At 32.1% G+C, this 25,368-nt stretch overlaps 3 protein-coding genes across 3 annotated transcripts; 2 read left to right on the top strand and 1 right to left on the bottom strand.

Annotated features, from left to right (window-relative positions):
- Positions 1-1,505: 1,505 nt before the first annotated feature.
- Positions 1,506-6,969, top strand: LOC126662319 (ATP-dependent RNA helicase DBP3). The gene is made up of 7 exons (XM_050356261.2): positions 1,506-1,787; positions 2,797-3,426; positions 3,883-3,971; positions 4,811-4,910; positions 5,050-5,304; positions 5,940-6,109; positions 6,319-6,969. The coding sequence occupies exons 1-7, from the start codon at positions 1,638-1,640 to the stop codon at positions 6,617-6,619; spliced, it is 1,695 nt and encodes a 564-aa protein (XP_050212218.1). The 5' UTR covers positions 1,506-1,637; the 3' UTR covers positions 6,620-6,969.
- A 9,167-nt stretch (positions 6,970-16,136) lies between these two features.
- On the top strand, positions 16,137-21,353 carry LOC126662320 (glucomannan 4-beta-mannosyltransferase 9-like). Its single transcript, XM_050356262.2, has 9 exons — positions 16,137-16,728; positions 17,178-17,276; positions 17,631-17,883; positions 18,537-18,647; positions 19,117-19,253; positions 19,386-19,499; positions 20,001-20,200; positions 20,309-20,503; positions 20,878-21,353. Exons 1-9 carry the CDS (start codon positions 16,408-16,410, stop codon positions 21,038-21,040), a joined length of 1,593 nt encoding a protein of 530 aa, XP_050212219.1. The 5' UTR covers positions 16,137-16,407; the 3' UTR covers positions 21,041-21,353.
- Positions 21,354-22,392: 1,039 nt separating this feature from the next.
- On the bottom strand, positions 22,393-24,783 carry LOC126662322 (OVARIAN TUMOR DOMAIN-containing deubiquitinating enzyme 4-like). Its single transcript, XM_050356265.2, has 5 exons — positions 24,205-24,783; positions 23,570-23,691; positions 23,422-23,462; positions 23,240-23,338; positions 22,393-22,813 (listed from the first exon to the last, which is right to left on the bottom strand). The coding sequence occupies exons 1-5, from the start codon at positions 24,701-24,703 to the stop codon at positions 22,636-22,638; spliced, it is 939 nt and encodes a 312-aa protein (XP_050212222.1). The 5' UTR covers positions 24,704-24,783; the 3' UTR covers positions 22,393-22,635.
- Between the last annotated feature and the right edge of the window lie 585 nt (positions 24,784-25,368).

Here is a 25,368-nt window from a genome sequence, read left to right as displayed (position 1 = left end):
TTTATTAAAAATAACGTGTAAGTTTTAGTTGTACAAGCATCAGAATTCATATTGAACTAATTGTTTTACGTTATTTTTATAGGAGCGGTTTGAGCAGGAGATGTTGGCCGCCACACAGACAGCCGAGGGGAGTACTGCATCTACCCCAGTGGACCCAGACCAGGTTTATCTCGCTGTTGAGGGGGTGAAGAAGCGGCGTGTCTACGGATTAGGCTCAGTTGGTTCTGAGTTCGTCGCCTCGCAGCGGGGTACTTCTAGTAGACGACCCGACAGCTCCTCTCAGACCGTGTCGCCAGCCGCCGATGAGAGATTCCGTACTGATCTCATCGCTCAGTTTGCGGATACGATCCGCGATCAGGTCCAGATTGCGGTTGCAGCGGCGATGCAGCAGCGGGCCCAGGGAGATGTGCTACCCACCCCTCCACCACCGCCTCCACCACCGCCTCCACCACCGCCTCCACCGGCTACTGATGATGGTGTCACAGATGACGACACCACAGACTTGTAGTACTGTAGTGTAGGGACGTTTTTGGTATACAGTTTTCATGTATTATACGCTATATATTCATATATATATATATATATATATATATATATATATATATATATATATATATATTTAGATGTTTTTTCTATTTTCTATGTTATTTATCTTTTCTGATATTTATGTGTATTTAAACAGATTTGTATTTAATTAAAAGGCCGGAAAAAAGCAAAATTCTGCTCGGGTTTAGTCGTTTTCCCGACGGAATTGTTAGGTTTAGCGACGGATTAGTTCCGTCGCTAAACCCAACAATTGTAAATAGGAGGGGCTTTGGCGACGGATTATTCCGTCGCCAATGGCGTCTTGGCACGTCGCCAAACACATTACGATTTTTTTAAAAAAAGTTGTAAAAAATTCTAAAAAACGATGCTAAAATAATTTAAAACAATATAGAAAGAAAAAAGTAGAAGAAGAAGAAGAAGAAGAAGAAGAAGAAGAACTTTCTCATCTATCACCATCATATTATCTCTTAAACTCTTTTTTTATTCAAATTTCTTTGTCTTGGAGTTCATTTGTATAATGTGGAAAATAGAAAAAGCAGATTAAGAAAAACGAAGAAAAAAAAAGTTGCAGAGGAAAGAAGAAGAAGAAGAAGAAGAAAAAGAAGAAGAGAAAGAAAAAGAAGAAAGAAAAAAAAATGAGAAGTAAGAAAGAGAAAAAGGAGAGAGAAAAAAAAACGAAAAAAAAAGAAGAAAGAGGAAAGAGAAAAAAGAAAAATGAGATATGCATGTGTTTAAAAGAAGGAGAGTAAAAATACAAATAAGTTATTTTGCTAATTGAGGTACAACTAAAAATAATAGAAAAATAGAGTAAAAAAGTAAATTTTTGAAATTGAGATATTTAGAGCAAATAAGTTAAAAAAAAGGAGTGTTTTGTGCAAATTCCTAAAAAAAAAATCATGAATAGCCCTAAAGCAAACAAACCCCATCCAATTTTGTTGAAATGACACTTGTACCCATAACCGCCTTCAAAACTCTCAAAACAGCGCCCCACTCAGGCTCACAACTCTCTCTCATTCTGTCTTCCAGTGGCGCACATATAAATACCCGAATAAACCTCAAACCGCCGTTTCTCTCCGATTACATAAGAAAAAATGGCAAAAGGAGACGATGTAAGAGCAAAAAAGAAAATGAAAGCACAAAGAAAGAAACTCAACGCTTCTTCTTCTTCAGTATCCGCTCGTGTAGCTTCCATTATCGCCGCTAAGAAACGCCGTCTCTCCGGTAAACGTAGTATGTGCCAGGTCGGAATCTTACTAACTCTCATTTCATTCATTTTTCTTTTGCGTATATGTCAGTAATTTTGTTTTGTGATTCAGTAATTTTAGTTCGTTACTATTAGCATTGTTAAAGAATTAAATATCATTTGCAAGAATTGAATTGAATTGAATTATTGCTATTAATTTTTTTTACATATATAAAATAAATGGAAGAAATGATATATAGTAACTATGCGATTTATGGATAAATTAGAATTGAGTGTTTTGCAACTTTAGACCTAAGCACTGTGAAATTGAATTTACAAGAATCAAATTAGAACAAAGTTTTTTTGTTTCTCAGTACAATTTAAATATTCCGCGCTTAGTTGAGGCTTTGAGAGTAATCTCAATAATAAGAGGAAGGGATTCAAGAGTTGAATTGTATTTTGAGTTAGAAATTCTACTTAGGGTGAGAATAAACCACAAGCTTTTTAATTGATAGTGTTTTTCATGTTAAGTACGAGAATAATAGAAAAAGAAAAGATCCACAGGACGCGATAGAAGAAGAATAAATATAATTTCTAGGATATACAAAAAATAGATTAGATGTGGTTATTCTGTCAGAATTGTCTTCTATTGATTATTTTGTTTTTGTCGCCTGGATACTGTTTGCAGTTGAACTTTTTGATATGTTAAGATTTGTAGCTGTGCGGTTGACAAACTTAGAGTAACGTAATGATACATTTGGTTTACTTTAATGGGTTGTTATTAAGTCACTATGAATGAAACACTTGCATCAGCAGTTTGATGGTAGTTTATCCATATTAAACTTTTAATGTTGTCGCATGTAATCTTAGCCTTTATTTTCCAAGCAACAAGTTCTGAAACTTAAATCTAGTTTTGGTTTGAGATTTTCTATCTCGTATGATTGATTCTGGTTGTTTTGTATTGGTACAAGTGTTTCAGAAAAAAATCAAAAGCTCTATCCATAAAACATAATGTATTTGGGTATATGTTGTTATGTCTCTCTAATTTGTCACTTTGGATGCAATAGGGAATGTGTTTCGGCCTTCCTACACTAGAGGATCCATTTTGCGATCGAAATGGTAAAGCGGAATTTAAAGATGCGAAAAAGATTAATAAAAGAGAATCTAGCAAGGAAAAGAAGGGTTTGGTGAATAAAGATACTATTAACAGGGAAAATGGAGAGATAAATAACACGAAACAGAAAAGCAAGAAGCCTGTGAATTTGAGAACTCAGATGAAAAGTTCAGTTACTTCCAGTGGTGTTTTAGGGCAGAATGAAGCGACCGACCTTGAAAACAAAAAGGTTCATCTAAACAGGAAAGGTTGTAATCAGAAAAAGCAGGCGAGCGAGTACTCAGATTGTCCATCCAAATTTTTTGTGCTTTGCTTAAATGCGATAGAGAAATCGTTGCGCCAGGATATTACTTATAGTAATGATGAGAAACCTCTATTTGTTAACCCTTGGGGAGTTGAATTTTTGAAATTTTTTTCAATGGGAAAAGACATACTGGAAACAAGTGGAACTTGTACTTTTGAGCAAGTTGCTTGGATTATTTCTATTGCTGCTGATGCTATTGCAAGAAAAGAAAAGGAAGGTCTATCGTTTTCGAGTCCATTTCTTCTTTTCCTTGTACCATCTCAAGAAAAAGCTGCCAAGGTTTGTCATGTCATAATAAAAGCTTTTTCTTTATATCTATGGTTGCTTTATTTGGCAGTGGATACTTTTTCGTTGGCGATGGCTATGTCCTGGCCCTGCTTTATTTGTACATTACACTTAAGTACTTGATGATGTTAGTTACTCTAGGACTCTCTGCAGCTAGCTTCTTAAAGAAATTTACTAAGGTGGTTCTATGGCATGCTTGCACATTTTGTAGCTCCATAATTCATCAATATAATTTATAAATGGAATAATCAGTAGGAGACTCATTGTGTGCCCCCTTCTAAGAATATTACCTTGTGAATTCTATAGACACATACTGTTAATAATCTATTTAATTAGACGAGGGATGCTCATTTAGGAATTTGGTTTCCAATCACATATGTAGAAGCGTGCTACTTACTTTGCTTTGAATTTACACTCTTTTCTAAACGTTTATCCTCCAAATTGTTCCAGGTGCGTTTAGTGTGCAAGCCTTTGAAAGATCTTGGCGTTCACACAGTGAGTTTACATCCTGGTGCCTCTTTGGATCACCAGATACGTGGGTAATACAAACTTGCCCTTCATTTTTTCATGTTAAACAAGCATTTATTTTCTTATCTTTCTCTGTATGGATAGCTCACGTGCATGCACATGGCTGTGTGTCTGCTGGTGAACTTATCCTCGTATATTCATTTCTTTCTTTTTCCTAGTAATTATCTGCTCATCATTTCTTTTCATATATACATTTACAATCTATATTTATTTTAGGCCAATCACTCAAAAACCCCTCACCTTTAAATTTTTTTTCAATTCCACCCCGACGTTGAAAATTTGTCAATTTTACCCACTTTTGAATTTTTCGTTTTCAATTGTACCCCAATATTTTAATTTTTGTTAATTTAATTACTTAAATGATGAAATCATTCAATTAATTAAGTCTAAACATGAAATTAAATTTTTTTTTATTCAAAAAAGTACAAATAAGTCCTTTATTTTTAAATCTAACTAAAAACCATAATCAAATTAACACTAATTTAAATTCTTAATTAATTTAACTAAATTTAAATAAATTTTAAAAATACACAATTAATATATGCGAGACATGAAGAATGTTTTAAACAAATTTCCAAACGCAAAAGACGTTAATTTAATTTTTCAGGGTACAATTGAAACACAAAAATGCAAAATAGGGTAAAATTGACAAATTTTCAACGTCAGGGTATGATTGAAAAGGGGCTAAAAGGTCGGGGTTTTTTAAGACATTACGCCTTTATTTTATAATTGTCATTGTGATTATATTTTGCATCAAGTCATTGATTTGCTTTATGCTTCTTGAACAGTTGGAATAAAGTTCCGCTTTTAATTTTTCTTCTTCTCACTAAATGCTTTGCATTTTATGTAGTCTAAAGAGTTGTGAACCTGAGTTTCTCGTGTCCACACCTGAGAGACTTATGGAACTTGTTTCTTTGAAAGCCATCGACATATCTCGAGTTTCCTTTTTGGTAAACTTTAACCTTTTATTATGAATATCCATTTGTACTTTATTCCAATACTCAGAAGTAGTCTATTCTACATATTATCTTGTCTCTGATTATTGTAACAGTATATGTTTCTGATTTCACTTATTTTATGCTCGGATAGGTTGTTGATGGACTGGATTCTCTTCATCAGGATGGTTTCTTTGATGCTTTAAAATCCATTAGGCAATCTATTTGGGGAAATCCTCGGACTATAGTTTTCAACAACAACTTTAACTATGCTTCAGTACCATCTGTGCAAAATCTTTTCGTGGGATCAATCTCTAGATTGTCTCTCAATGATTCTATTTGCAGTCAAAGTGCATGCATTCTGCAAACAGTAAAAGTGTGCTCTTCGGAAGAAGAAAAGCTTTCAAAGGTAGATACATTGCTGTAACTTGATACCCATGTTGATTATTACTGTGTGATTGCTAATTAATATAATCAAGATTTTGTTATGCATATTGTTTCTATTATGTGTTTATTAATATTCGAAACTCTTGGAACTGCTTTCAAAACTCTTTGAAACTGTTCTTAGAACTGCTTTTGAAACTCGACATTTTCAAATGTTATCAAGTTTGTGGGGGCAAACTTGTTGGCTGCGTATGTGAACCCTTAAAGCCGATGAGCAAAGGTCATATTTGCATTGGAATTTTGAAAAACTAGCCTTTTTACATTCGTCGGAAAGCATTTAAACTGTTTCAAAATAACCCATAATGCCCCTGAATGTGCTCTTCAAAGTTTATAGATAGCCCCTATGAATATGTGTGCTGTATTATAAAATTCTCAAAGATGCTCAGTTTTCATCATCTCGCCAAACTTGTCTGTCTACTGTAGTCGTTAGTGGGTAGAATCTTGCCTTTTAAGCGATATGTAGTCCTACCGGCCGTGGTTGCAATTGTGTTTTCTTTTTTATTTCTTCCCTTCGCTTCCCCTTGTTTATTCCATTTGTTTGGTCAGCTTAACTTTCTTATTGTTTTTTCCCTTGAAAACATTAACAATGTCATTTTACAGGGAATGCAAGTTTTGAACGGTGCTTATGACGATCAGCTTTCCTCCCAATATTTGAAGGTGCTATTCATAGTTGAAAACGAAAACAAGTCTAAGTTGATTAAGGTCCTCAAAAGCAACAATTACTCTGATGTGACCGACGCCAATTCTGATATTTCAGATATCAACACTAGGTTAGTTTTCAATTACCCGAAGCTTACTTACTACCTAATAATGTGTAGAGTAGATTGGATCTGTTGTTATGATTATTAAAGTTTATACTTCTTGAATTTTGTCTTATGGGTATTTATGATAGACTTTTGCTGCAACTTCTGTTCCTCAGCATCTGATGCATTTAGTGTCCAATTCATGAAACTAATTCTTATGTTTATTGTTTGTTCAGCATTGATTCTAGTTGCGAAATGAAACCAGCTGTCTCTGTGATAAATGAAGAGCACATTAGCACTGCTGATTTATCTGTCTTCGAGATTGTAATTTTAGCAGATTTTGTTCATTCAACCGAAAGTTATGTACAAATTCTGACAAAAATGGCGCGGAACACTGTCCATGGCGTTTTGCATAGCTTTATAACTGAAGAAGATGCGTTGCTAGCGGAACCACTGATTGAAATCCTTGAGCAATGTGAGCAGGAAGTGCCTGAAGCTCTTAGAACCTTGCATGATAGATCATCCATGTCGGAATGAAGTTTTTTCATTTTAAAATTTTGATTAATTACTGCCATATTTTCTTCATCCAAGCTGTCTTTACCAGGGAAAGGTAAATGCTTACGCCTCTTGCAAATAGTTTGGGCTGTAAGATGACTGGCATTTACTCTTTAGTGATTCCGAAGAAAATATAAGATGAGATCCAGAAGTAAAGGAAGTTGTAACGGATGATGTAGCAAACCAGAATTCGCCAATATAGGTGATGAAATTCATTGTTTTTCAGTTTCTTTAGTCTGTTAGTTAACAGTTTTCCATATGTTCTCAAATTTTGACTGGTGTATGTAAAATTGCAAAATCTATATTTCTTTAGAACCTGAGAAATTTTGGCAGATGTCTTTATTTTGGTATGGCTATCAGTTGTAATTGTTAAGTTTACTGATCCTTATGTATGTTGATGATAAAAACAAATAGCAGTAATTGCATGTTGGCCTAAACTTATCTGTATCATTAAATGAAGTCAGTTGTAACCAAGCCTTTTTAAAACATCAAATTTCGTCAATTTTTGATGAGTATATTTCAATTTTAGCTATTTTTTTAAATTAGTTAAAATTAGTGTTTTTGAGGTTTGGTTAGAATTGACTTTATCTGAAATCTTTTTAGTATTTTTAAGACATCAAGCCATTATTATATTCGAATATTGCTTAATAAGATTTATTGCTGTATGGGGCGAACATCCAATGCTGTGTGTTCTCAAATCCATTGGCATTGTCAGTTTGCGAATTACATTACAAGGCAGCACTATTGCAACATGCATCTCTATTGGTTTTATCATCTCTAAGAGGCTTTACTAACTTGGTTATAGAATTGAATGTAATAATTTAAAAATAGTAGATTTTATGTAAGAGGTGTTTATAAAGATTCGGTTTAGGTAGTAAAAACTACGTACTAAGATGCTGCTTAAATTGCTGATAAGAATAGGGAGATTTGTTAGAGCAACTGAAGTATGGGAGAGTATGGGGAACAATGGATTTTATCCTTCAGTCTCAACGTATTCTGTTATGATTCATGGATGGTGTATGAAAAAAGGTAAATTAGAGAAGGCATGTAAATACTTCGAGATAATGATCGACGGAGGAATACTGCCATATTCTACTAGGAGATGTTGAGGAACAGGCTGATAGGGTTAGGATTATAGGATTAAACCGAGATTCGTGCAGGTAAAATGGAGCGAAGCACTACTTGTTCTATACAAGAGTTTGCAAGCGTACTATGCGAGGCGGCAAGGTTCATGGAAGACCAAGAACCGAAGAAACAGGATCGGAAAGTGACTGATAGGTTGAATGCTATCAATTATGAGTTAACAAAGAACCCGATTTAGTTAAAAATGTTTCTCACAAACAATGTAAGCAATTACATATAGTTGGTGTAGGTAAAGGTTGTCCAAAAGAATAAAAGTAAAATGCATAACTCTAGAACAAAAATGAAAAGGAAAGAAATATGAGTTGAAATAGATCCCTTGGCCCGCACGGGTGTGGTCTAAAGGTCTAAACCTCAACCATCTGGGCGCCAAAGGTCGCGGGTTCAAACCCCGGCTACGCCCTTTCTTAATATGGAGTGGTTGAGGTTGGATTGCTAGCCATTATAGCCCGAAATTACCAGGTATGTGGGCTTGCGGGCATTCGGCTCAGTAGAGTGAGTCCTCGTCACCAAAAAATAGATCCCTTGATGAAGCCTTTGGTGTGATGATGATATAGTTACTTCTAAAAATTCCTTTGACCATCCATCCATTCATCTCTTTCCTTTAAGCCAGACACTGCACCTCTCGATGCCGTGTCTGCATACTTCTAACACTCATTTTAATACTTGTTTTCTAAGCTTGACTGCATATTTTCCCCTAATTATAACTGTTTTGATGACCCCACAATAGCAACTCAAGACTTGCAAAATTAAGCTGAAATTTATTCACTCAATATTCAGCTTTATTAATCTTTTTATTAATAAGGAAATACAAACAAAATTAATTCAATAATCATATGAATTTATATATAAAATACACTCAAAGAAATATAACTTCTTTAAAAAAAATAATAAAAATTTATATTTGTATTTTTCAATCATGTTGATATAGTTCTTTATATATGTCACCCTACAATCCATCTATTCCACTCAATAATTATTTCAGACTATATGTCGACGATTTGACCTTTAAATGACTCCGAGTGAAACTACCAATAACAATTCAAATCCTCGCTCTACTAGTATAGCGATGAAAAAAATAGCAAAGTTTATCAAGAATACTATAAAAGATTTTATAAAGGAAAATATGACACTTGTGAAGAAAATTTACACAGAAAGAAGGCCAAATGATAAAAAAAAGTTCAAACTTTTTATGAAAGTTTCATAAAAATTCAAACTTTTTAATTTTATTCAATTTGTCTTGAAACACATGATTTCGTTTCAATAATATCCAAATATGTAATTTTGCTCATGTGGCGCCTCTGCCACATAAGCGCCACATAAGTAAAATTGTGTAGTTGAACATAATTGAAACAATATCATGCGTTTCAGGACAAATTGGATAAAATTGAAAGGTTTGGACTTTTGTGAAACTTTTATAAAAAGTTTGGCTTTTTTAATCATTTGGCCCAGAAAGAATAATCGATATAAATATGTATTCATTGATAAAGACAAACTAAATATTCAACTAATAAAAGAAAAAGTTACCGTAGGCACCTATTTTCCAGATAAGTAAAAATGGATAAAGGCATGAAGTGTTCAATGATGATGTCCAAAAAAAATCGTCTGATAACGAGCTATCGATTCGTTATTTGAATTCAAGCAGGCGTGATCAGTGCACATCTGCGAACTTGAGAGATTGAAATGTAATTAGCCGTAAATATCCTATAATAATCCAATAAAATTATAGTCTATGTCTAGAAATTGGACTAATTGTATTATCTTAAAAATTTATAGGCCAATTGACGGACTAAAATTGACCATACCCAAACTCATAGGGTCTTATAAACCTTTCTTTAACACTTTCAGGCACCAAAAATGATTTTTAAACATACTAAACTTAGCCTTTCAAAAATAATCCAAATTTACTTAAGCAAATAAAAGTTTATCTTAATCCTAACACTAAATTCTATCACATCACACTCCTAATCCTATCATTTCACACTCTTTCAAAAACCTAATACAATACAGACTCTAATAAACCCTGACTCCATCTAACCCTTATAAATAGACCCCTAGGACAGCTTATCAAAAGATGGGCAAATTGATCACTAGAAAACAAATACAAACCCTAGGAAAACTCTAGTGTTGGCCGAACCAAACACCACACCACACACACATAGTTCAATTAAATAAGCTAACGACGATTCAATCACTCAAAGACGTCCAGCAGCGCATTGATCCGAAACTGAATTACACATCTGGATCACAGAAAACGAGACAAAGTGTATGCAAATAATAAACAAATTGATGTGTAATTTGCATAAACTTTTGAATGATCAATTTAAAGTGGGAAACGAGACATTCAGGAATTAGAACGAGTAATGCTATATAACCCAACAAATTTAACCCACCTTATTGTACCACCTGATGTGACAACAAACAAGTGGATCAATTTAAAGTGGGAAATTGAAGCACACGCTTTTGGATTGGAATTGAACAGATAGAAACATGACAAATAAGGCGGTACAATAAGATGGGTTAAATTTGTTGAGTTAAATAGCATTTTCCAATTAGAAGTGTTAATTTAGTGTGTTTAGGATCCATGTTAAGGTAGTAGAGAAATTCTTAGGTAGACTCAGTCGACCACGTCATCCGTGGACTAAACCAATCATATCATAACACCTAATTAAAATGAGGGTATTCTTATAATATCATTATTCAAAAGTGTATGCAAATAACAAAGGAAATTACAAAAATACCCTCATTGTAATGAGGTGTTATGATATGATTGGCTCAGTGCACGGATAACTTGGTAGACTGAATTTATATAAAAATCTCTTGTAGTTTTATCTATTTTTGTCATAGATTTTCATAAACTGACATATTGCGTTGTTTAGTATCCTTGTCATAATTTCCATACAAAATTGATTAGAAACATGTTAGGACTGTTTCAATATGTGTTATAGATTTCATTCAATTCTGATAGTTAGAATACATGCTAATACTGTTTTACGCTTTTGCTTGCCATAAACATGTTTTTAATCCAATTGCTATGAAAACACATTAAAATTACGTTCTTTAACTAATTTAGAATGTTTTAATACCCATATATTGATTATAGGGCATATGCCAACGTGCTTCTCTCCACATATAAAAAAAGAGAAGCCTTGTAAAATAATAATGTGAGAAGCATTTTTGTGATGAGAGAATAATATGGTGAGAATGGTCCCATGAATGCTTGTATTCGAATTGATTTACTGGACACACATCACAACTACAATTCATCTTCCAATCATGATTCTCAAAACCCCACGCCACCTATTAGTCAAACATACTGTGCTTGGATTCAATTTTAACATCTCAATTTCAAATGATTATGATCTTTCATTTGTTTATTTTTTTAAATAATTTTTATAATCAAATATGTTAGCAAAACAGAATAATTTCTACTTCGGTATAGAAATGTTGACTGCAACAAAATATCTGAAGAACTAAGTAGTACGGAAACGGAAACGGGAAACGGAAACGATACGAAACGGACACGGGGAAACGAAAATTTTTCAAAATGAAGGACACGAAACGTGGGGGAAACGTGTAAATAACAAAAATTTAGGGATATATTTATAAAAATATTATTTAAATATTTATGATAATTAACAAAATAATTCAATTTAATGTACTAAATATTTAAAATTTTATAAATATATAAAAAATATAATACAATTCAACACAAATAAGTATATTTGTTGTATTGTGGGCAATGCGAATGTAAAATTTATGGGTAACTAGTTAGATTTTTTTATTTGTGGGTAATAATTTTTAATTTTTTACAAATTTTAATTTTTATTATTTACAGAAACGGCCCGAAACGTTTCGTACGGGTGTTCAAGAGTTTCCAATTTCCGAAACGTTTCCGAAACGGGAAACGCAACTTTATCGAAGTTTCCGTGCTTCTTAGCTGAAGAATAATAAAAAATTAATTTTTCCCGAACTTTAGTTCGGTTTTTTAAAAAAATCAAAAATTTCGATTCGGTCGGTTCAGTTTAATCGAATACACACCTCTAGTGTTCGCCGCTGAAAATTAAGTTCAATATTTTATAATTTAAAGTGATAACAATACTAATAGAGCAATGCACATATTTGCACGAACTACTTGTATTACACTTTTATGTCCATAAAGATAGATTTTTAAATTTATAAAATCTGGAGAAAGAAAAAAGTAGTTGTAATATCTATCTTTAAATATGCTTATGGTAGAGAGTGTATAATTAAAACACGTGACTATTAATGAACAATTTCTTTTTAAGGAGATTGCCAATTCAATTGGCACCAATTTAATGTTTGAATCATGCCAAAAAATAATAAGATTAATGTTATAAAAATTCATCAAATTTACACGTTTTTTAATTTAATCACGCATTTTAAAATTTGTCATAAAAATACAACAACTTTTTTTTTTCAAATTTTTACACAGTATTGAAGTTACACCCATTCATTAGTGTAATTTACTGAATTGAAGGTTATTTTTCGGCTGCCATCTCAGCAATTTATGATTCCGTATATGAATTTGAAAAAAATAAAATGAAAATTAATATATTATTATAACAAATTTTAAAATACGTAATTAAATTGAAAAAATATATTAAATTAATAAACTTTTATAACATTTTGTCGTAAAAAAACTTGCATCCCTCTAATAATTAACAATTACCAGCTTTAAATGCAAGTGTGAGAAAATCTATTCTTTTGCTATAATTCTAAAAAAAACGTAGATTAATTGAAGAGAAATGTATTGTAATTAATAATTAACATTTCATCAGTACCTTAAAAATTGACCCATGGTCAAACAAGATGAGCTATCAGTTCACCAAAATAGTCATATTGTTCGTTGAATTATTTATTCTTTTGAAATTTCAAAATAATTTAATTATTTCTTGTTTAATTTTTTTTGGATTTCTTTCTAATAAATGGCTATAATTCAATTTAAAAGAAACTCACTCCATTTTTTTAGTTGTCCATTTAGCTAAAATTGTACATATTAAGAAAGTGAGATTTTTGTCTTAAATTATGAGAGTAAATACTCAAATAACCCTACTATTTAATAAATGCTTTTATAAATTAAGTCATAGAGTCATTTATTAGGGGAGAGATAAATTTGGAACATACTAGCTAATGTTATCTTGAATTTCTAAAAAGGCAACTATTGATGGAAAAACACATTTATCTAAAATGACAACTAAAAAAATGGAGGGAGTATTTATTAACTAATAATTTAAATACCAATGAGCAAATATACGCGCAATGTAACAATTTTACTTAAGTCGTGAGTTTTTTTTTTGACATAAAAGTTATATTAATCAAAAGCTGATTGATCAGGCAGTACATAGAATTTGATAATCGGAGAGACATTGTCCCAACCAATTAGATAAATTAAAATAGTCATGCTACCACATGAGATTTTCTATCGTAATTAAAACAACATATATGCATCTCAATTAAGTTAAAGTAGTCATGTGCTATCAAACTGATAATATTACAAAGCAAAGAGTTGTTGTTGAAGGCATCCATTACAACTTTTGAAATAAAGAGAATTAGATTAGATTCGCTTGCCATGATAATACTAACTTTAGTCGCATGATTGCTACAGCTAGCAGTTATAACTTGATCGTTAAAGTCCATAATCACATCTTCTGTGACATATCTTTTCTCTTGAACATTAAAGATATCATCTATACTGACGCAAAATATACCGATATTTGGTGAAATCTGTCGTAAGATGGTGGCTCTAATTGTTATAGAGATCCAAATCGCTTGCATCGCAAAAAACAATTTCACCTCCAACGATGAAAAAAACTATTCTTAATTTCGATTAGAACAGATCTAATAAAATTAAGATACTAAGGTAGAAAATAATTTCTAAATCTAGACCAAAATTGGCCAAGAAAGAAATTTTATTCAAAATTAAAGATAAAACTATGGAAAAGGCTAAAAATTGAATTTAAGAAACTGGGGAGGTGATTTTTGGCCAAGAATGGCCAAAAACCACCTCCCAAATGAAAAAAAAGAAAAAACTTAGAGGTTTATCAAAAAAGAGAGACGGCTAGGGTTTCGTATACACTAAGTCGCGAGTTTAATATCTTCGATAAGCACTTTTTTTTCAATTATAAAAAAAAAGAACTAATAATTTAAGTACATTTATAATAAAAAGCTTTTTTTTATTAAATTGTCCAAAAGATAGAAATCTCTTTCTATTAAAATCCTCTCAATTCTTGATGGATACCAAATCCTATCAAATGGAGCCGAGTCACACGAGATACACTCTTTAAGAGAATAGTTCTCGCCCAAAGGGCAAGACCTGAATGATATCGGTAGCCGAGTCCATGGAATTCGCCTTAACCAAAGATTGAAGGACGAATAATTAGAATCCCCAGGATAAGCCAGAATCCCCAAAAACTCGGAGAAAACGCGTCACCTGAGGGATTCGTCCAAGAACCAGATCTACGGAATATCTTTCCTATTTAGACTCAAACTCCAACTTAATAAGATAAGCTTATTCAGAAAGATATTCCTGAATAAGACTTTTACTTGAATAAGGAATATACTTCCTATTCAAGCTCGAATCCTACTAAATAGGAATCACTTTTCTATTCGAAGTCTATTAGGTATTCACTCAACTATTATATAAAGAGTTTGAGATATGTCTAAAAGCACAATTACATTCATATACTCTAAACGCTGCTCAAACCTAAACTGATTTTAGCATCAGAGAATTAATTGGACCACCACCGTCCGATTAGTTTGTACCCTATTTTGCAGGTTACTTACCGGATCAGAAAACAGTCTCCATCATTTCTCTCTAAAAAAAACAAAATCAAAATCATAGTTTTGAACATGTCAAATCTTGATCATTCCAAATTTTTGGCTTCTCTTTTGCTTTTGAATCCAACAAACCATTGGTTTTTAATTTTTGGTTAATGTCATAAAAATTCACCAACTTTATACGTTTTCTCATTTGGCCTAATCACTCAAAAACCCCTCACCTTTAAACTTTTTTTCAATTCCACCCCGACATTGAAAATTTGTCAATTTTACCCACTTTTGAATTTTCCGTTTTCAATTGTACCCCAATATTTTAATTTTTGTTAATTTTTTTACTTAAATGATGAAATAATTCAATTAATTAAGTCTAAACATGAAATTAAATTCTTTTTTATTCAAAAAAGTACAAATAAGTCCTTTATTTTTAAAAACTAACTAAAAACCATAATCAAATTAACACTAATTTAAATTCTTAATTAATTTAACTAAATTTAAATAAATTTTAAAAATATACAATTAATATATGCGAGACATGGAGAATATTTTAAACAAATTTCCAAACGCAAAAGACGTTAATTTAATTTTTCAGGGTACAATTGAAACACAAAAATGCAAAATAGGGTAAAATTGACAATTTTTCAACGTCAGGGTATGATTGAAAAGGGGCTAAAAGGTCGGGGGTTTTTAAGACATTAGGCCTTCTCATTTTAATCACGTAGTTTAAATTTTCTCATTTTCATGCACGAACTACCACTTTTTCTCAAATTCATGCACGGTGCTGAGGTGTCATGACCCCATTGGTGTAATCCGCTGAGGCGGAGGTCATTTTACACCAAGGAATGAGTGTCATCTCAGCACCGTGCATGAATTTGGGAAAAAGTGCTAGTTCGTGCATGAAAATGAGAAATTTAAACTGCGTGATTAAAATAAGAAAACGTGTAAAGTTCGTGATTTTTTTGATATTAACCCTTAATTTAATTGGTCAAACTCATTTGTATGATTTTTTTTAAAAAGATGAAAATTAAATTACGAGCTTTAGCTTGATTGGCAAATAAAATTTGAACTTTAAAACTTAGCAAAATAAATCACCAACTTTCATATTTTGACAAATCAGAATATCGAGCTATTTCTCATTGAAATAATGCTGATACAGATATCTTGACATACATTGTTATGACAGTCACATCGAGCTATTTCTCATTGAAATAATGCTGATGCGGATATCTTGACATATGTTGTTATGACAGTCACATCAGCTTTTTTCAACATAAACTAAGTCGATATTTCGATTTGTCAAAATAATTGGCAACTGATTTTGCAAATGTTCGAAGTTCGTGATGTAACACCCTAAATATATATTTATTTTCGAAATTAATCTTTTTTTTTTAAAACTCTAATACTTAACAAAACGACAAATTTGCTGGTTTTAGATCAAACATCCCCTCATCTAGTCTTTGACTACATAAATTCTTCTTCAATTCTCTTAAGCATTATATAAGCATATACCACAATTAGTTGTGACACCCAAAGAGCAATTAATAATTTATGTTTGAGCAAAGATTGTGGGTCTACTTCTTCAATGGTTGAGTCATGAGTGACACCATAACTTCAATAATCAAACTCACTGACACAAGTCCACCTAGCCACAACATTGCCTAAACTTAACTCGAAAGCAAAAATCAAGACACACACCCAAAAGCACAAAAAAAATTAACCATTCTTGTTCTTTTCGCAAAGTTTTATACATATAGACCCCTATATATAACACATTGATTTGTCAAATATTTTTAAAATTTTCCTTTTATATACATTTACTAGCTAGTACTACTATGGATAGTCTACAACCCATAAATATTTTACCAATATATGGCTCAAATGATATTAGGAGTCAAATTGGATTGACTTGGCAAATGTTAAAAGCACCATTAGTTGTGCCAATTTTGCAATTAATGGTAATAATGTGCCTAGCCATGTCAATAATGCTATTTATTGAAAGGGTGTATATGGGCATAGTTATTCTTTTTTTGAAGATTTTTGGTAGAAAACCTAGCAAATCATACAAATGGGAGGCTATGAAGGATGATATTGAGCTTGGTAACTCTACTTATCCTATGGTTCTTGTTCAAATTCCAATGTACAATGAAAAAGAGGTACTTTTCTAAAACTTGCAATCTAGTCCTCTAAATATCTTTTTCTTTTCATGGCCAAATTTGTTTTACCCTATTCAAGTAATAATTAGCCTCGGAACTTATTTATTTCGATCGATTATCCCTCTAAACTTATCAATTAACTCAATTATGGGCTAGTCGACCAAACTTCACTACTTTTGGGGACTAATTGATAACAAAGTTAATCTTAGAGGTAACTAAAAATCAGCTTCAACTTTAGTGGCCAAATTAAGACTATAATTTTAACAAATGAAATTTCATTCACCTATTTCTAAAACATTTCAAAAACTCTATGTTCCATAAACAAAATTTTAATTATTTATGTTTCTACATTTTAGCATTTTCCTTTATTTGATTATATTTCAGAATAATTTTTTGAGAATATATTTCAGAATAATTTGTTAGTCTGAAATATGTAAATATGAATGCAGGTTTATCAACTGTCCATTGGTGCTGCATGTGGGCTTTCATGGCCGTCGGATCGAATCATAATTCAAGTGTTAGATGACTCAACAGATCCAACCATTAAGGTACTTATCAGATACCTCCTAATTATGTAAAAGCAACATGTTATATTTTAATGAACAATACACTTAAATTCTACTTCTATAACTTATTATAATAATATATTTTTTTATCGGTGTTTTTGCTTAGACGTTTATGTTTCCGTCTAGGTAACACAGACACTTCACTCAATCAACGTTTCCTTCCTGTATCAAAAACGCGTTGGACACCTGCCATTTCTTAAACGCAATTTCAAATTTAACATACGAAACCTTAAAATAATGCTGTTTTGCGGTGTCTGTGTCGACTGTGCTACTTAGGTTTCCATGCGAAAGCCTGTATTTTCTTTTTTTATATATTGGGATATATGTTATATACAGAGTTTGGTGGAAGTAGAATGCGAAAGATGGGGAAGCAAAGGCATAAATATAAAGTATGAGATTAGAGGGAACAGAAAAGGGTACAAGGCAGGAGCACTTAAAGAAGGAATGAAGCATAGCTATGTCAAACAATGTGACTGTGTGGCTATTTTTGATGCTGATTTCCAACCTGAGCCTGATTTTCTCTGGCGAACCATACCATTTCTTCTCCATAATCCACAGATTGCTCTTGTTCAAGCTCGCTGGAAATTTGGTAACCTATTGTTATTCATCATCCAATTTTAATCATCCTTACTGAATTATTTTTTATACGTTTTAAAATATTTAACAAGTGGAGATTAAAAATTTAACATGTTCTATTTAGTATCCAAACTTTAGTTCATATCAAAATGGTACCAACAAAATTCTTTTCATCACATAGGTTGCTATGATCATCAAAACTTGATGTCTAATATAATTATAAATTCTTACTATATGCTATCACTAAATCTTGCATCAACTTATTTTGATGTGAAATATTTGAAGTACTTTTGCTTGAAATGCATATTAAAAAAAATTTACAATTTTGATATAAATTAAGTTTTGGTATCAAACTAAAATATTGGTTAAAAATTTAGTATCACTCTTAACCCAGGAGGAAATAATAAATGTACGACCGAACATGCGGACCTACAAAGAGCATATGACGGGCGATTCCTGTCATAAAAATTTTAATTTTCGAATAACACCGTGAAGATGTATTTATTCATATAGTTTTGTTCATCTGGAATTTTTATTTTGAAGACCTCTACAAGATTATAAAAAAGTATATATATATTTAAATTTTTGGCCAACTTAAGAAAAATTATGGATCGCTAATGTATTAGGTTGTATAATATAAAATGTGACGAAGGTGTGATTTTGCAGTAAATGCAGATGAATGTTTAATGACAAGAATGCAAGAAATGTCACTGGATTACCATTTCACGGTGGAGCAAGAAGTTGGATCTTCAACCTATGCCTTCTTTGGTTTCAATGGTATAATTCATATATATATATTCCTTAATAGACAAAGAAAAAATCCGGCTTTTTTTTTTATATATATCTCAAACTTATTAATCGTCAATTTTACCTTATTTTTTAATTTTCAGTTTTAATTGTAACCATTTTTTAAAATTTAAATTTCTTTACTCGAAAAAACTTTAAATATGTCCTTATATTTGACATGTACTCTCAAATTTTTAGTTCTTTATAAAATATTAAGGGTTTGTTTAAACTATGTGTCAAATATAAAAAGCAGACTGGAATTTGTTTCGAAGTGAAAAAAGTTTAATTTAAGAAAATTGATACAATTGAAACTGAAAATTGAAAAATAAAGTAAAATTGACTATTTTAAAAATTTGAAATATAAATGGAAAAAAATTGATAAATGTGAGATAATTTTGGACAATTATGCCAAAATATCAATGTTTTATATTTTAATACATACATTTTTGTGGCAATGCAGGAACGGCTGGTGTTTGGAGAATTTCAGCACTGAATGAAGCAGGAGGGTGGAAGGATAGAACAACCGTGGAAGACATGGATTTGGCAGTCAGGGCCACTCTCAAGGGCTGGAAATTTGTTTACATTTCTGACCTCAAGGTACCTACATTTCTCTAATTTTATCAATTCTAATCAAAACTTTAATTTTGTCAATTTTAGTCTGATTTCATTTAATTATAGCCTAATTATGAAAATATGTAGAAGCAAACATGAGTGATTTGAATGTTGCAGGTTAAAAATGAATTACCAAGTACCTTCAAAGCATACAGATACCAACAACATAGATGGTCTTGCGGCCCTGCAAATCTCTTCAAGAAAATGGCAATGGAAATATATAGGAACAAGGTACTCTATACGTTTTTTTTTTGCAGTTTGGTGACTAAACTTTAATTTATTTTATTTTGGTTACTATTTTTTTAAAATATGGTTATCAAACTTTAATTTTATTTTAACAAGCGGTTTTCTGACCATAAATATATATGTGATAGCCAAATTAGATTTTTATTTACCTGAAAACGTATCATCTATGCATAATCCGACCCGAAAGGTTTCTTTTAAAATAAAATATTTATACATATATGACGAGTTTTTAAAGAGAAACTAGCAAAATGCGAATATCATATGGCAAAATCCGGCTGCTAGGTATGCATTTTGACTGAAAATATTTCATTTGAAATGAAATTAAAGATTAATAACTAAAATATAACAAATTAAAATTTGATCAGCTAAATGCAAAGAAGCGATAATTTAGATACCCTTATGATCAATTATCCTTATATATGTGTTGTTGTTCAATTGTGTTCCATTGTTTCAGCTTTAACTTACTTGATCTACAATATATTGCAGAAAGTATCATTACTGAAGAAATTGTATGTGATCTACAGTTTCTTCTTCGTTCGAAAGATCGTAGCTCATATCGTTACGTTCGTATTCTACTGTCTTGTGTTGCCTGCAACTGTATTGGTTCCTGAAGTAGAAGTTCCCAAGTGGGGATCTGTTTATATTCCTTCAACTATTACTATTCTTAATGCTGTTGGAACTCCAAGGTTTGGAACTCTTTAATTTGATGTTAGCATTTAAGAAAAAATTACAATCATCTCCCTAAATTTAGGTCAAAGTATTCTTTTAATACTGATTGTATAAATTTGTTGCAGATCACTTCACCTAGTGGTATTTTGGGTTCTATTTGAGAATGTAATGTCATTGCATAGAACAAAGGCAACATTTATTGGATTGCTTGAAGTAGGAAGAGTGAATGAATGGGTTGTCACTGAAAAACTTGGAGATGCTCTCAAGACTAAATCAACTGCTAAATCTCTTAAGACACTTCCAATTAAATTTGGTGAAAGGTAAACTTAAGATATTAACTTTTCTTTTGCCAGAATGTACGAAAAAACCCTTCAAATTATTCAAAAAAACCCACTTAGATCTTATTAGTTTTGCTTGACCACTTGAACCTTCAATGTTTTCAAATAGTGCCAATAAACCATCACGCTTGAAAAAACCCACAAATACAATTAAAAATTTGAGGGTTGAAAAAAAATTAAATCGAAAGAACTTAAATGATATTTCTTATGGATCTAATAGATTCTTTTTTACAATGTTAAAAACTTTTGATGGTCCAAATGATCAAAAACTCTAAAAGAATGTATGTGCTCTTTCTGAATAATTTTTTTTGGGTAGTTTTACCCTCTTTTTTATACTATAACTCTTTTTTTTGCAGACTTCATTTGTTAGAGCTTGGAGTTGGAGGGTATCTTTTGTTTTGTGGGTGCTATGATTATGCCTTTGGAAAGAATGGCTACTTCATATACCTCTTTGCCCAATCTATGGCCTTTTTCATTGCAGGAATTGGCTATGTTGGCACTTTTGTGCCCAATTCTTAACAAAAATGATTTCTCATTGCACCAAGAAAAGCATATCCATAAGGTTACATATATTGAAAGCAATTTTTTTTTTTTTTGTAATTGTTGCATAAGAGAAATTCTTTAGCATTGAACATAAGAGAATTTATATCTACAAGAAATAGTTATTTATATGACATATATAGTTTGTATTTGAAGTAGAAAATTGAAAGAAGCTGCAAACTAGTGGGAGGTAGCATATGGGATTGATGGCCCCATGTAATTGATGTAGATTTTTTGAATTGTATGTGTTGTTTTAAAAATAATGCTCAAATAAGAAAATTATTATTATACACTTTGTTAATTGTCAAAAAAAAAAAATCTACACTTTGTTGCCCTTTATCATTATTTTCAATTTTCTTTACCACCTTTCAAAAAAATATATGTGGTCAATAAACTTATCAGCTAAGATAAGCCTTCTTCATTGAATAAAAATGGGAAGTACTACTTACCCAAGAATCATCAATTTTCATTGAATGATTGAGTATGGTCCTAACCTCATGTGGGAATCTTTCTGCAATATTGCACAACTAAATTACCTAACAATGAACCATTACACCCAACACTTTTCCCATCTAACCTTCCAGTTTCATCTTCTAGCTAAAATGATCAACGAATCGAAATCCGACGAATCGAAATCCGAATAAAACGGACAAAAAGGGAGACTGAAGACAGACTTTTCTGTAAAAAAAAAAGGCAGCCTAATTCATAACAGCAATTCAAAAATTCTGTTTATATGAAGTCTACCGCCTAAACAAACTCCAACTAAATTTCCAAAGAAAACGGTTAAATATTTTGGCTTCGATAGCCAAAACTCACTGTTCAGCTTTAAAAGCATCGGCAGATACAATCAGATGCTTACAAAATAATATAAGTTTGTCAGCATTGTCATTTCTGACTGATATTCGTGACTCGTGAGTAATTCTGTCAATAACATTAAACTTACCCCCAATTTATCAACATGCTAATGCCCAGCAGTTCAGAAGAAAATGCAAAATATTATAAAGGCCAGACCAAAATGTCAGATCAAATAAACAATGAGCTGTAGCTCGAATGGTATGTGCACTGGGCAACATTTTGTTAAATTTGTGGGATCAAATCCTCCCAGAAGCACTAAAAATCCCCGCTCCCCAAATGATAGAAAACTATACAGAAAAAATGAGCTTCTAATAGCTCGAAATTAGTTTATTACGTGAATAGCAAATACATTATTTCTCCATAGCATCTTTCACAACACTTTCAGGCTAAGATCTCATCCACTAGTTTAAACAATGGAAAAAATGTACTAAAATGTTAGTTGATACTTAAAAGAAAACTGCTTTTACAAAGGAAAATAAGGGAAACAATATAAGATTTTCTACATCTGGAAAATGATTATACAACTTGATGTATTAATTTAATTCAAATATTGTAAAAGCAATCCTGAAACCTACAAAAATTTAGCAAGCCTATTGTTTGAATTGAGGTTGCTACTCGAAACCTATCGAGATCGAACATAAATCCAAAAACATAACTCCCTGTAGCATTATTTTCACTAATGCAAAGGGTGTATTATTATATGAACCACCTCAAATTTTCTACAAATTCACTTTCTGGTAACTCTGGCCTAAGTTTTCCAATGTATCATAATGACCATATCTATGAAACAGCACATTAATGGGGTTCACATCATCTCTTCGATAATCTTCACCGTAATTTGCTATGTTTACCAAATTACCTGATGTCCTATCTATCATGAAGACTGAGATCATTGTCCTGAGCCATCGAGTCAAATGAATTGTCAATATTTGAAGGGCAAAGTAAAACAAAAGAAATAAAAGGAAGCCAAACCTACATGTAAGCCTAATTACTGAGCTGAAAGCAATTTTGAACAAATTATTGGAATAGAAGAATTGTTTTTCCTTCAAGATTATTCATCAACTCCTCATTTAAAATTTTGATGGGATCTTATTCAAAAATAATTATGGAATAATGAAAACATACTCTTCCTCAACTAATGAATAATAGCACAATTTGAAAAGGATCAAATTTTAATTGACACTCGCTAAATTGTAGTCATATGTTCTAAATTCATCAGTTTGCTGTAATCTAGTGTTGGCATATGTATGAAGTGCTCTAAATTCATGTTATACTGATCAAAGCAAATGATCAACGTTATTAATGAGAAGTCTAAAAACTTACTTCAAAACATGAGAAGCCATCAACAACTCAGGTTCTCCACCCCATACAAAAGGTTGTTGAATTGTCTTGACGTATGCATCAAAATCTCCTTCTATGAACCTAAACATATTATAAAAACCAAAACGAAAGTTATTTTATGGACGACTTTGCAGATTCTACAAGTAGAATATATGTAAATATACCATTCAGTTTCTTCTCGCCTCGTTAAGAGTTCATTTACCACCTGCAAAACGAAGTATCAATTACCAAAGTCATAAGATAACATCTTAGCAAAGGCCTAATATACACAACTATAATGAATAACTTTGGCATAATTATATCGAAACTCACTTGAGCTCTTAATTCATCAGCAAGTTCTCTTTGACGATTTTCATCAGGAGCTTCTTCTCCACTTCTCAAACAAGCCCCATGAGCTATTGCTCTAAAAAGACACCGCCCATCAGCAAGCACTCCTGCACTTATCCTCTCCATCATTAGAATCTAACAATTTCTAAATGTTCATCTATCTATCAATACAAAAACAAATTCAAAAATAAAAAATAAAAAATTATAAGCACATAATCGGAGGCCTTTGCTTGAAATAAATGTCATTTCTTACAAAAATTTCGTTTTATCAAGATGAAAAAAAATTGGAAATCTAGCAACTATAACCATTCATCTAGTAAACACATACATTTCATTCAATCAAACTTCCGTTTCTTATAAAAAAAATCTTTAATTAAGCTGAAAAGTTAGAATTCTAGCAACTATAATCATTCATACAGGTAGCACAGACATTTCATTCAATCTAAAACTTAAACGTTTCAAATACAAAATTTCATTTTTAACATAAAAAAATCTAAAAAAATGATATAGATTCTCCATGTCCGTGTTGAGGTGTCCTGTTTTTCCGTGTTCGTGTCATGCTACCTAGTAATTCATAAACATGAAAATTGACTAATTAGTTAAAATTAAGTATCAAAAACCTGTAACTTTATAATCATTAGAACCATCATCATCATGTCTAACATCACAACTCAAAGTCTCATCACCATCACTCTCCTTTCCATCACTCACAGCAATCTCGGGATTAACGCCACTCCTACAATCAACACCACAAACTCCGAACAACAACCACGCCGAATCAGGCCTGTGAAGCCAACGCGCCGGTCTAGCATCCCACGCTACATTCCACGATCCTTCACCTCTCGGCTCCACCGCCAGTAACAGCCTCTCAACGTCACCCCTAGTCTTCCTCCTTTTCTTGTTCTTAAACCCCGATGACGGCTGGATCACGCGCCATATAGATGCCGCCGCCGCAGCTGAGGCGGCGCAGCCACTGGAGTGGTGGGGCTGCAAAGTAGAGGCGGAGGAGGTGGAGGAGAAGGCGGCGGGAGGTTGAGATAGGCGGTGGTTGTAGAGAGAGAAGGCGTGCAAGTGAGTGAGAATCGAAAGCTTAGAGCGTGCGCAGAGTACACCAAGCATATCAGTGGTAGTTGATGCTAATTTGCGCCTCTGTTTGTTTTTAAAAAAATTGGAAGATACTCCGCAGCCATAGCTGAAACACGTTGAAGCTTTTTTATAATCTGATTAAAAAATGAAATGTACTGTATGGTGGGTCCATTAGGAATATCTGGCGGACAATTGGTTTGATCCGGGGTGTCCCATTTTACTTTTTTTTGTTTTATTTATGTAAGAGCAAATTGTTCTAAGGCCCCTCACGTTTGTCATAATTGACAGTTTGGTACCCCTTGTTTGAAAATCAAACGATTTGGTACCTCAATTTTGATTTTATAAACTATAAGGTCCTTCTATTAAATATAGGTACCAAATCGTTAACGGAATGAAATGTGAGGTACCAAATCGTTTGCAAAACGTTTGAAAATGAGGTAACAAATCGTTAAAATAATTAAATATGAGGTATCAAATTGTTTACATAATTGAAATTGAGATTTCAAATCATTTGAAAGTAAATATCAAATTATTAACGGAACTAACAGAAGGGCCGTATAGTTTAAAAAATCAAAACTGAGGTACCAAATCGTTTGATTTGCAAACAAGAGGTTCCAAACTGTGAATTATGATAAACGTAAGGGGCCTTAAAGTAATTTGCTCTTTATGTAAAGGCTAATATATAGTTTGACCCATGA

The sequence above is a fragment of the Mercurialis annua genome, linkage group LG8 (assembly GCF_937616625.2).
Source record: "Mercurialis annua linkage group LG8, ddMerAnnu1.2, whole genome shotgun sequence".
Lineage (NCBI taxonomy): Eukaryota > Viridiplantae > Streptophyta > Magnoliopsida > Malpighiales > Euphorbiaceae > Mercurialis > Mercurialis annua.
Note: the sequence above shows the minus strand (reverse complement) of the source record. Positions and strands in the feature narration are given on the sequence as shown.